The 12338-nt window shown below is 40.5% G+C and overlaps 1 protein-coding gene across 2 annotated transcripts in view; it reads right to left on the bottom strand.

Annotated features, from left to right (window-relative positions):
* The window catches only part of LOC101483676 (glycerophosphodiester phosphodiesterase domain-containing protein 5), an 83340-nt gene that overhangs the window by 19707 nt on the left and 51295 nt on the right, over window positions 1–12338 (bottom strand). For both annotated transcript variants that reach the window (XM_076873453.1, XM_076873452.1), the window contains exons 2-8: window positions 6570–6736; window positions 4268–4373; window positions 3677–3780; window positions 2476–2569; window positions 1683–1742; window positions 1490–1588; window positions 1220–1313 (exon numbers count right to left, since the gene is read on the bottom strand). In XM_076873453.1, coding sequence (XP_076729568.1) covers window positions 1220–1313; window positions 1490–1588; window positions 1683–1742; window positions 2476–2569; window positions 3677–3780; window positions 4268–4373; window positions 6570–6631 — 619 coding nt within the window. In that variant the 5' untranslated portion in view covers window positions 6632–6736. The remainder of the gene's footprint in view (window positions 1–1219; window positions 1314–1489; window positions 1589–1682; window positions 1743–2475; window positions 2570–3676; window positions 3781–4267; window positions 4374–6569; window positions 6737–12338) is intronic.

Raw genomic sequence — 12338 nt, 5'->3', positions numbered from 1 at the left:
TGAAAGTCCGTGTTGCTCGGCGACAGCCCCAAAACATCACTGCTCTCGAGAAGATCTGCATGGAGGAATGGGCCAAAATACCAGCTACTGTGTGTGCAAACCTGGTAAAGACCTATAGTAAACGTTTGACCTCTGTTATTGCCAACAAAGGTTATGTTACAAAGTATTGAGTTGTATTTTTGTTATTGACCAAATACTTATTTTCCACCCTGATTTACGAATAAATTCTTTACAAATCCTACCATGTGGATTCATGGATTTTTTTTCACATTCTGTCTCTCACAGTTGAAGTGTACCTCTGGTGCAAATTACTGACCTCTGTCATCATTTTAGGTGGGGGAACTTGCACAATCGGTGGCTGACTAAATACTTTTTTGCCCCACTGTAAAAACTGAATCAGATGCTTAAGAAAGGTTCAGTGTTGCAAATGCACAATCACCCACAGTATGAAAGACATGCACAAAGACATCACCCAGGTTCTGTTTTAAAGCATCGACCTGAGTGTTTGCACTGTCCTCATGTTGGTGTTTAAAAATCAGATATGACGAGGGAATGTTGTGTCTTTCAGTTGTGGGTAACAGACATGGTGTCCATAATACAAATAGAAAAGTTCAGCAAAGACTCAAAAGATTCTCTTCTGAGTGTCTGGAAACCCTTCTTGGAACACTTTGCGAGGGCCAGATTGGACTAAACTGGACCCAGATTTGTAAACTCTTATCAACTCCAGCTTTTGGTGCTCTATCCTGTGGTGTTCTGTGAAGTGCATGTTTGCTTGAATTAATTGTTTTTTCTGGAACACATCTGAGACGGTCTGTTGTTGTTTGTTTTGGGATTTGTGTTGGTTTATATTTTGAAAATGTGAAATAAAATAATAATAATAAAAAAAATCTAATATGATAAACTTCAGCAGATCAGACTGAGAAACTGAAGACACTGCAAGCTCCAGGAATGAGTCATTAGTCAGTAACTCAAGTGATGAATGAATAAATTACTAAATTAACTTCATGCTTTATTCAGTTTGACCTGAAACTTTGTAAAGTAACGAACACCCGAAGTCTTTTCACAACCAGAGGAGTCGCCCCCTGCTGGCCATTAAAAGATGGCAGATTTGAGACATTTCCATTTTGTCTTCACCCTAAGACGGTTGAACCCATGTTTTACACCGTCTATGCCCCACCCAACTTTCAGTGTTATTTTTAAAGTGCAAAACATGCCTTACCTTTCTTGTTCATGCGAAAGAAATGTAATGCTATTGGCCAGGAAAGAATCGCCATCAATGACACTGCAGCCACATGTAGGTAAGGTGCTGTGACCTAAATATAAAAAGAAAGCGACAGCACGTAATAAACATAACTGTACAAATCTCTCTGCTAATATTTATGACTACAATAATAACTGTACAATGTTTAATAAACTGTGGTTAATTATTTGAAAAAAACAAAACCAAACAACGAATCACTCCTTGCTGTGATTGGCTGGTGTGGCTCACCTGCAGAGAGAGGAGGAGAGTCTTCCATTCTTTGCTCCAGAGGTCAGAGAGGATGGCGGTGGCTGTGACGGAGAACGCCAGCGTCACCACAATACCAGACTGACAAAGAGAGGAAGACGAGAAAATACAACGTATGTGAGTGCACACCTGAAAAACCAACACTTCATGCTCTTTTACATTTCTGTATTTATACCTTGTGGCTCCAGTGAAGGTACAACCTCTGGCCCTCAGAAAGCAAACACACCGCCAGCACCTAAACAACAGGTGCAGAACAGGCTTAGAGTGTCAGACATTAATATTCTTAATATCCAATATCTATTAATATTAGCGTTTTATAAAGCTGATTAAAGCAACCATCTGTTAAACCTTTAACTTCAAGAACTTTAAAAAAAATAAATAAATAAAAATTTATTTTGTCCTGATTTTTTTCTTATTATTACATTTCTTTCATGTGTCCAATAAAAACAGTCAAATCTCTACGGATTTGATCAAAGCCAATCTTCAAAGCAGAAAGTCAACTGTTAATACAGATTTTTCTTTCACATGTTTTATATAAAAGTCTTACATAAGTTTGTCACTCTAGAGAAGAAGACAAGCTCCTAAATGTCAAACGACCTGCTGATGGAGCCCGAGGCACAGTGCACACTTGTGTCTAATAAAACGCTTTGAAGAACTCCAGTTAAAGTGAAAAAAAACAAACAAGTAATCTGTGATGTTTCAATGCTTTGCTGTTATTGCATAACTGCAGGAGGGCACAGGTTGGTAACAGGAGAGCAAACAAACAGTCAAGTAGGTCCCAATAAGGTGTTGCTGAAAACTTGCTGAACTTTAATAAGAACATTGTTGTAGCTGTAATACAAAGGCTTTCTTGGCAGCTCCAGGGAATTAAAGTGGCAACCACTATTTTCTTTCTTTCTTTTTTAAATTGGTTTTCTATTACATTTCCAGGTTCCAGACGGGTTGAAATCTGAAATCGGTGTTCATACCAATAGCAGAGCGATGTATGTGAAGAGAGCCGCAGCAACAATCAGCAGGACCAGAGACCAGGGGAACCAGAACCCAAGATTCCCAAAGTTAAACCTGAAGATACAAAAGGACAGAAACAAAACTGTAGCAGCAGCTTCATGTCTGTTTAAAGTGTGCTTCATGGTGTGTTTGGTCAGTTTAATCCACACCAACTCTGAACAAAACATCAAACAGTCATCAACTGTGGACATTTATACCTGTGGACAAAAACTGCAACATTTCCTGGAGACAGTTGTCATGAATCTGTAAGTGATGTGTTTTATGCATATTTTGTGTGGAGCACATGTTTAACCAGATAAAGCTGGAACAGAAAAGCTCTTTAAAAGCAGCAACAGTTGTATTTTTTACTTAAACAATGTTTTCTTTGAGTCCTAACCAGCTAGGTTTTGTTACAAAAAAAATAACCAGTTAATGTAGTATTGTGTTGCATTTTTCAATACAAGTTCAAAGTGTGAAAATCAGTGACGATTGAATGAACTCCCAAGATGTGTGTCTTGCTCATGAATCAGTGCATATGAGTGTACTTAGACTTATGAACAAATGTTGTGGGAGATTCAAATGCTTTATGACAGTTACAGCTGCTCAAGTTGTCTTTTTCTGACTCTGAAAAACGTTTCACTGACGATTGATTTTCAACTTTATTTCCTCCAAACAGCTCTACTCTTATGGCTACATCCCAACTCCATCACATAAAACAATGGATGCACTAAAAATTACAACAAACACTTGATGAGCGGTTGTGAAACTGAAGCGTACAATGCAACCCAGAAATGGAGACGTCTTCAAAGTAAAAGTTGCATCTTTTGTGACATTTTTCTTTCAGCAATAAGGGACAACTTTTACTTTGAAGGCAAACATTCTCAGTTACTAGTTTGCATTTTCTCTACTGCTTGAGTGTTTGCAGACATGTCATCTGTGTTTTTAATGCAAACTATGGGCAAAAGTGACAATCTTCTAGCGACCAAAGACATTGCAAAGGTTTTTGGTCCAGAACCTTGTTTGGGACTGATTTCACCCAGCAACAGCCAGCAACCTTCAGCAACCATTTGCCAATCAGTTGGAAAATAGAGAGTAAAGGTTTCCTCTCCAGACATATGTGCCTGAGGCAAAACATTAATGTGTGAGCACTTGTCAGTGTTTGTCAGTGTGCTCAGTACGAACCAGTCAAAGTCATTGTAGTCGTTCTGGGCTTCACTCCAGAAATAGAGGAACACAAAACTCAGGAAAAAGGTGAGGATCAGGAGGCCAAAGCTGCCACACTCCACCTGTAAAACACACAGAAGTTCAATCAAACAGCCCATTTCTACTCCACAAAAGAAAAAAATCAAATATATTTGTATCATACTCCGCTAGCTCCTGGTGAAGATGTTAAACAGTTTAAAGGCGAACTCGTTTTCTCGGGGTAAAAAAGGTTTACATTCATATTTGGAGCACAAACTCCCTGATGCTGAGGACGTATTTTATTACCAGGTGCAAATAGAACCACTAAATATTAAAACCAGCTGACAGAGCGTATGCACATACTGATATTTTTTCATAGAAAAAGCAGTCAGAGTCAGCAGGCCAGACTGAGGAGAACCGGCTGGGTAATCAATACGCTTTGCACAATCAGCAAACTAACCAACAATCTGCTTGTTGCAGACGGTGTGTGTGTGTGTGAGTGTGTGTGTGTGTGTGTGTGTGTGTGTGTGTGTGTGTGTGTGTGTGTGTGTGTGTGTGTGTGTGTGTGTGTGTGTGTGTGTGTGTGTGTACCTTGCTGCAGCAGCACTCTCCCGGCTGTGCCCGGGCTCTTTGGTATCGTCTCCATTGGCAGCCGTAGAGGCCAGCCAGGCAGGAGACAAATGGCTGGTGTTCATACCTGATACAGATACAAAAACACTCAGGATGACACTTTCCTAAATACAGCATTCGACATATTAAATACATGTTATGAATGAACTGTAGTCCTACAATTTTATTACAAATAGGCTTTGAGCAACACACTTTACTGTCATTTCTGAGAAGTGTTAAACTGGACATTTATGTTTTTTCTGTCATGTACTATTACAGGGGTGAATCTTCATATAGAACATGGACAAAGCCTATGGGCAGGTAACCTCTGCTATCCAAAGGAACAGGCTTCAGACTGGTCTCTTTGGCCCCCCACCCCAAATCTTGGCCTTCCACCCACCTACTGTTCAAACCTGTGTTTGCCGGAAGGGACAGAAGAGAGTCAGGAAGGACAAGACAGGAGCTACAAGGGCTCGTCTTTGAAGCATCGAGGCCCAGAAGGTTTGTTTTCAAATGTTTAAAAAAAAAAAGGGATCATGCACAGTAAGGGTCAATGTATAAATGTGCCAGATTTAGCTTTACATCTGCAGCCCCTGACAAGTCGATGGCCCTTACAGCATAAAGAGTAAAAGAAAACTAAAAACACAAGAGCATCGACTCAAAAAAGAAAAACCAGAAAAGAAAAGCACATAAACGTGAGGATGTACACAGTATTTCAAATCGTGACAGCATGTTTAATGATCCTGTGACCACTGTGTTATACTGTGTCCAACTGATATGATGAAAAAGCATTATTTTAATCTAGGATTCATACAAAGGTACTCCAACATGAAAATACTGAGCTGGAAATGAGCAAAGAATAGTGCAGGGTGTGAAATAATCTAATCAAAATAATGTTGAGTGAAAACCCAGATTCACTAACATCTAAAATTAATAAATCTTTGCATGACAATGTGCTGGTTGCTCGAGATTTTACTGAAATCAACGAACTGCCAGCAACAAACATTTCCTACAGTAAACACACAGGAAAATAGCACAGTTTAGATGATGCATTCAGGTTATCTCGGTACATAAATAAGCTGTGTGACTCATCCTGTACAGATGGTCATACTTTAGATCGAACAGTCCTCCATGAAAACAGTGTAAAGCTCATCGTGTACAGACAGGATGTTTGAAAAGTTATTTTCTGATACTTTAAAACAAATTAAGTTCAGCCCCGAGGAACCAATGACAATTAAAATGGTCTAAATTCTAGATTTGAAATCAGGGTGTATTTTGTTTTATTGAATGCCTCTTTGTACCAGTGTGTAAAAATAATTCAGGACACTCCATTCAAGCTACTTTAGGCTAACCCTGTCTGCTGTTTACATTTTCTGGATGCGTTTTATTTTTAACTTTGCAGGCTCTGTTAAACCCTCATAAAAAGTGCAGCTGTAACAAAATCTGCTGCTGAGGTTGCCTTGCCTCTCTTTCTTCATCTCTAAACTGCTCAGCTTTAGCTGTCTCTCTGATGTACTCTAATGTTATCCTGGTCACTCCCAATGAAAATCTTAACATATTCAGCCTCTCCAGGGCTTGCAAAATCGCTAGCCCCGGGACGTCGGGCTGGTGATTTTGCGAGCCCTGCTCTCCACTTCCTGTCTTTTTGTCAGTCCCAAACATCATAGCAAGTCTCACTACCATCTTGTAAACCTTCCCATTCACACTTGCTGATATTCCTGTGTCAAAAATTGCCTCTAACATGTGTCCCCACCATGTCTCCACCCTGCCTGTTCGCCTTACTTGTTTACTGTCAGTTGCTCTGCATGGTTGACCCAAGCTATTTAAACTCATCTTCCTTCACCATCTCTGCTCCTCGCATCTTCACTTTTCCATCTGTCTCCTTCTCATTTAAACATCTTCTGCCCAGCGTCTCTCCTGTGCACACCTCCACCTGATCTCTGCAAACATCATATTTCAGAGACCTGACCTCATCAGTCAGCCTGTCCTGTCACCACTGTCCTCATACATGTCCTGCATCACCATCACACACTTCTCTGCCCTAACTTTTTCCATGACTTCCTCATGAAGTACCACAGTTCACCTCTTGGCTTCCATTATATGCTTTCTCTAAATCCACCGGACCTTGGTAAATAATGATTAGAAGCTATATTAACTTACAATGTTTCCTTCAAGATCAAGGAAAGATGACTAAGAAAAAAAAGAGGTTAGAGGCCATTTTTTGGACTATTCAACTACAGTCTGTATGTACCACAGTGAGTGTAATGGTGATGGTGTTTTGTACCTTTGCAGCAGCTGCCGCCGCACCACCTTTAGCTTCCCCAGCTTCAGTCTGGTCACGGGCATACAGTCAGCCCCAGCCCAGCATCACAGGGAGAGACAGAAAAGGAGAGAAGACATGTAGGACAGCGAGAGGGGAAAAGCTGGATTTTTGGCCACCAAACTCTTTACCTAAGGGGGAGAAAAGAAATCTCAATTTAAAATGTATTCACAGGAAGAGTAGACTCAGCAAGACAGCATGTGAGTGTCCTGGTTTCATTACTGTGGCCTGCTTAAAGTAACCCAGAAGATGCAGATCAGCTCACAGAAATACACACTGACCTGTATTTGATCTACAGCTCAAACATGTGATTTATGATAATCAAATGTCCTACATGCTCAGCTAATCTATCACGCCACATCTGGAGCAGAACGACTGAACTACACCCACAGAAGAAGAACAAGTCTCTCTCTCTCCATCTACCCCTAAAGACAGAGTAATGGCAGCAATTTTTCAGGGGGATTGGAGTAGCATCGCTGTAAAGCTGCACCTCGTTCACAGTCACGAGCTGTGAGTAGCAACTGAAAAGAATGAAGTGACAGAGTTTCCTCAGCCTTAACATATAAACACAAGAATGGACTCACTTCACACTGCAAGCTGTTATTTCACATGACATTACTTCAAGTTTCTGGAAGTCGCTTCCTGCATCACTTCTGTGTGGACAGCCCTCCACAGATAGCTGAGGAGTTTGGAGATGAGACATTGCTCCTTCATCTCAAATAGAGCCAGGTGAGGTGGTTCATATGTCTTATAAGGGTGATTCTTGACACCTGCCTTTGGAGGTTTTCTGGGCACCCAAAAAGTTGCAGGAAACCCGATGTAAACCTCGTTCAATAGATTAAATATGGCATTGAAGTGCAGCTGGGATTTCCCAGAAGAAAATGTTTTGTGGTGAAGGACATCTAGAAAATCCCATTTCACCTGGTGATACTGCAGCCCTAATGTGGACATAATTGATGGATTTATTTAAAAATTAGATTTGTTCCTGGATCTGATAAGACAGCTTCTTCCACAAGAATGAAAACAGTAGCTCAAGAAATTTACAACCAGGTTTGAAATTCCTGATGTGCAATTCATTTCAGCCAAAACTATTCTGCTCTATACCACACAGTAATGTGCAGTAAGCACTGAGCACCCTTCATTTCTTTACATTTTGCTTGCAAAATGGAAATAGGTGAAATAAGATGACAGTACTTTATTAAAACGTGCTAACATAAGCAATATATTTTATACTACATACATCCCCATCTTAAAATGTGCACAGTTCAGTGTGTTGTTTGTCATTTCCATTTTAATTTTTGTGACTGAAGTCTGTTACTAGACGACCAGCAAACTTATCGCACAGCTCCCATGGCAACTGTGACATCAGATATTATTACTGCAGTGAAGAGGATGATGGAAGGTGGGGCAAACAAGAAAGGACCAGATGGAGTGATAAAGGGGAGAGTGAGGAAATGACAGGGTGAAAGTGTGAGAGGGAAACCACGATTAGGCGTCATCAAAGCTGTTATGTACAGAACATAAAAGCACACAGAGTCCTCTGTCCCACACTCAGTGAATTGTGCAGTTCACAGTGAGCACATAGTACATTCAGAGAGACGCGGAATATAAAAACAGGAAATGTAAATATCTGGCGAGGGAGTCAGCACCCACATGCTGTCATTCAAGCAAAACCTGAGATACTGAATGTGTTGTGCTGGAATTGCCCACCCCTGGCCTAGAACAACTAAATGGTTTTGGCCATTATTCATCAACTGTCCGGGGAGCACATGTTTTATGACTCATTCATTTATAAGTGTGGTTGCCTTAACTGGGAGGTTTGTGCCAACACAGGAAATCCATGCAACACGTGTACATGGATCAAACATGTATGTGTGGAACTGCAGAAATTTAGACATCACTTTCAAATGACCCTTTTTGTACCATCTTTTATTATTTTTAGTTTAGTTGTTTTAAAGTGTTGTAAATGGGCTGGTTCTTATATAGCGCTTTCCTACTCTACTTGAGCACTCAGTGCTTTATATCATTTCACACCCATTCATACAAGCACTTTTTTCTTTGCTTTTTTTACTTAAGTGCTTTCTATCTAACATTGACACACATTCATACTCTGACGGACGTATCGGAGAACAACTTGGGGTTTGTAACTTGCTCAAGAATATTTGACATGCAGACTGAAGCAGCCAGGGATCAGACCTCCAACCTTCTGAGTAACCAATGACTTGTGAGCTTTGTGTCACAGCCAATGGGAGTAATAATAAAAAGTATAAATAAATAAACAACTAATCGTCTACAGGCACCGCAATGGATTCACACCAGCAGCTGTTTATCTGGACCGGCTTACTGCTAACAGTTAAATTGCAGAAGGATTAATTGGTATTTTAGTCCACAGACTGTCTCCCTTCACTCTGCAGACAGCTCTGTTTCTATAGGCTTACATAACTAAACCATTGTTGTCTAAAGTTACTCTCAACCCACAGCCTGTCAGAAAGTTTTAACACCCGATAAAAGTGTTTTTTTCTTCTGTCTGTTGCTGGGTTTAGGACCTAAAGTGCGTCAGATGTGAGGCAGGTTGTGACGTGAAGAGAGCACTACCTGAGCTCCTGAGGTAAAAAGTAGGGTGCACTTGTTAAATTTAGGAGGATAAATTCGCTGCCCAACGAGTGAGGACGCACAAAAGTGGATCACGGGAAAATGTGCTGCTGAGGTTTTTCAATCTTTATGTCAACCTCTCCTTCCTTGGCTCTCTTTCTTTGTCTTGACACAGTTTTCCTTCCACATTCTCCCCCATCACCTATCCATCTGTCAGTTCCTCTTTGTCTCAGTGCAGATTTTGGATTGTGGCCAGTGCCTTAGCTGCAGGACATCCAACTGCACGCATGGACAGCACTTTATTTGGCCACAGGCAAAAAAAACTTCAGCTGAAGTCACCTCACCTGCCCACACACTTTTCTATTTATATTTATGCACACTATATCAACAACGACACTACAGCACCAACTTTTTACTTTCAGGTGTTGTAAAAAACTGTTTGTCAGTAAGGCTGTAGTTTGATGTGTAAAGACAGGTAAGTCAGATAAAGTTCTTAGAGCTGTGCGTTTTGTTTCACAACGACGCTCTCGTTTCGTTATTTAGTCCTGCAGCTCTTTACTTTTCTCGCTCCTTAAACATCCAAGATCACTCTGTCACACTATGGTATGTCTGAATTATTTCCTTGTTAACTTATTTTAAATCTTATTTAACATGGAAGATTTAGAAGTTTAGCATAGTTTCCATAACATTTGACTATAACCTTCTATAGTTTCACATTTATCATCCTTGCAGACAACCAACACTGCCTTTTTTGGTCAAAATGAGAGAAAACAGAAGGAGGGTGTTTCTGTCTGCCATTTTCATTTTAAATGTCAGCCTAATGCACCTGGTCACGGTCACGTCGAACCCTGAAACAGCTGTAATCACTGAACTGCTGCAGCGCCACAGGAACAACACAACGCAGGTAAAGAGTCTGTGTTTGACACAGCTTCAGACATGCAGCACTGCTCTGATCCCAGTGACAGCAGGAAAGGTGGGAACCTCACCATATGTGCTGCTGTCTGAAGGGGACTGAGCGTCTCTAAACAACAGTTTTTAACTAAGACGCTCCGACACAAGTTACACACCTAAAACCCGTCAGCACAGTTCTGTACAGCAAAGAAATGTGGTTTCTATTTTGTTGATATGGTTGATGTTGTGATGCCTTTCGAATGCCTTGTCAGGCTTCATTTTAGATCTAATGTTCAGGCATTAAAGCGTGAACAAAGGGGTTAATACTCTACCCTACACACACTTAATACATATTAAGTGATGATGTATTAATCCTGCTTCAGGTTGGATGAGGCTCTTGTTTTTTTATCTTGTCATGAGCTCCTACCAAAACGAGTTAGTGGCCATTCTCAGTCGCAGATCTGTAAGTTTTTAAAACACGAGGTGTACACTACAGCCAGAAGGCTCACTGGATCCCAGATATCAAATATTCGTAAGCCTAAGAATTCAATCCCTCTCAGGCTGATTGAAATTTCAGTGTGGGTATTAATCTTTATGGATGCCTGGACGTTAAATTTTACTGTAACACCTGTTAGAACAGCTACACTACATTTTATTGGAGCTGAAAAAGCCTGGACCATTTTTACCTCTCAGCGGTGCCTCATGTTTGCTTGGCTTTAGAAAATGAAACCGCATTCAGACCCGGAAATAAATAAAGCTGGGCATACACTGTGAGAGTTTGGGCCCATTTTGAGACGATTTTCCAGTCATGTGACCATTTTGGGGATCGGCCCGAGTTTCGCCTTAATCGTGTGTTGTGCATCGTGTAGTATACATGGGGTAATGAGAAGCGATTAACACCTCACGACCAGCTCCCAATCAGCAATCGTATGGTGACAAGAAAATCAAACCTGTTTGAAATCCTGGTCGCCCCTCGTGAGGGTATCGCACTGTGGAAGCAGTGCCACGGGCCGATTTAACGCAACCTTTCACACTGCGCATACGCAAACACAGAAATGGAAGTGAAAAAGACGGAGCAGCACGCCATTTCAGCGTGTGTGCAGTTGTGTATAAATGCACAATGTGAGCACTCAAGTCACATCAGAGCATCGGGCCGTATAGTGTGAGAACATGCATCGTGACCTACAAACTTCTAACCCCTGCCATTCAGTCGTACAGTTTGAGCTGGAGCTGAATAACGCGACTGAACCTGCCCCCCCCCAAAAAATGCATAGTGTGTGCCCAGGTTAATGATGTTAATGATGGAGAAATGCTTTAACGTTAAGGATGAAGATGGCTTAGGATCTGATGTGGATGTTATAATAATACAGTTTAAGCAGCAGGTGTTTAACAGCAGGCCTTAGACCAAATCAGCAGCAATGAACTGCAGAAAACCAGTGAATGGAGAAGAAATTCTGGTGCGCATTTTCCACTATAGCCTAAATTTTTACACCTAATGGTTTTCCAATTAGCTGGAAAACCTAGAACACATCATCTTAGCATATCTAACCATGATTTCCTCGTGATATTTTAAACGCATAATAAAAAGCATTTTTAAAGTGACCATAACGTATACAAATCACATTCAATCGACACACATTTTGTTACTACAGAGAACCTTTGCAAAGCACCACCAGTAGAAACTATACGTCATCATCAACATTGCACATCATTAAATAAGGACTTATTAATTATATATAAACCTTGCAGTTACAGCAGATCCTACTGACCCAGAAAAACATCAGGAAGCATTCTTATGATTTACACGAGTGTTCCAGGTTTCAAAACATAAAAATTAAAAAAAACTTTGCTCCAGTTTCCCAAAAGGACAAATCATTGAAAGAGTTTAGCAAACAAGGTCGGCCTTCTCCTCTGCTGAGACAAAAGGCCTGATATTTAGGGCAAACACAAAGGACAAAGTTATCACTCAAGGACCTTCTTACTTGTACTTAGACTTCTAACAATTGCTCTCATGTTGTACACAAGAGTCTAAATTTATCTAAAGTGTGATCAATAAGAAATTTACTCTGTGGATAGTATGCTGCTAAAATAATTTAACATGCGTATTTAAATGTTTTGCAGCTGTGTGTAGATTTACTATGACACCAGGACATTTATGAGAGTCACAGCTTTGTTTTCCATTAGAGATCTCTTTACTTACAGCTTCATTAGTATTGGCATTATGCTGACACACAGTCATTGTGTCGTACT

Source organism: Maylandia zebra, linkage group LG14, assembly GCF_041146795.1.
Source record: "Maylandia zebra isolate NMK-2024a linkage group LG14, Mzebra_GT3a, whole genome shotgun sequence".
NCBI lineage: Eukaryota > Metazoa > Chordata > Actinopteri > Cichliformes > Cichlidae > Maylandia > Maylandia zebra.
Note: the sequence above shows the minus strand (reverse complement) of the source record. Positions and strands in the feature narration are given on the sequence as shown.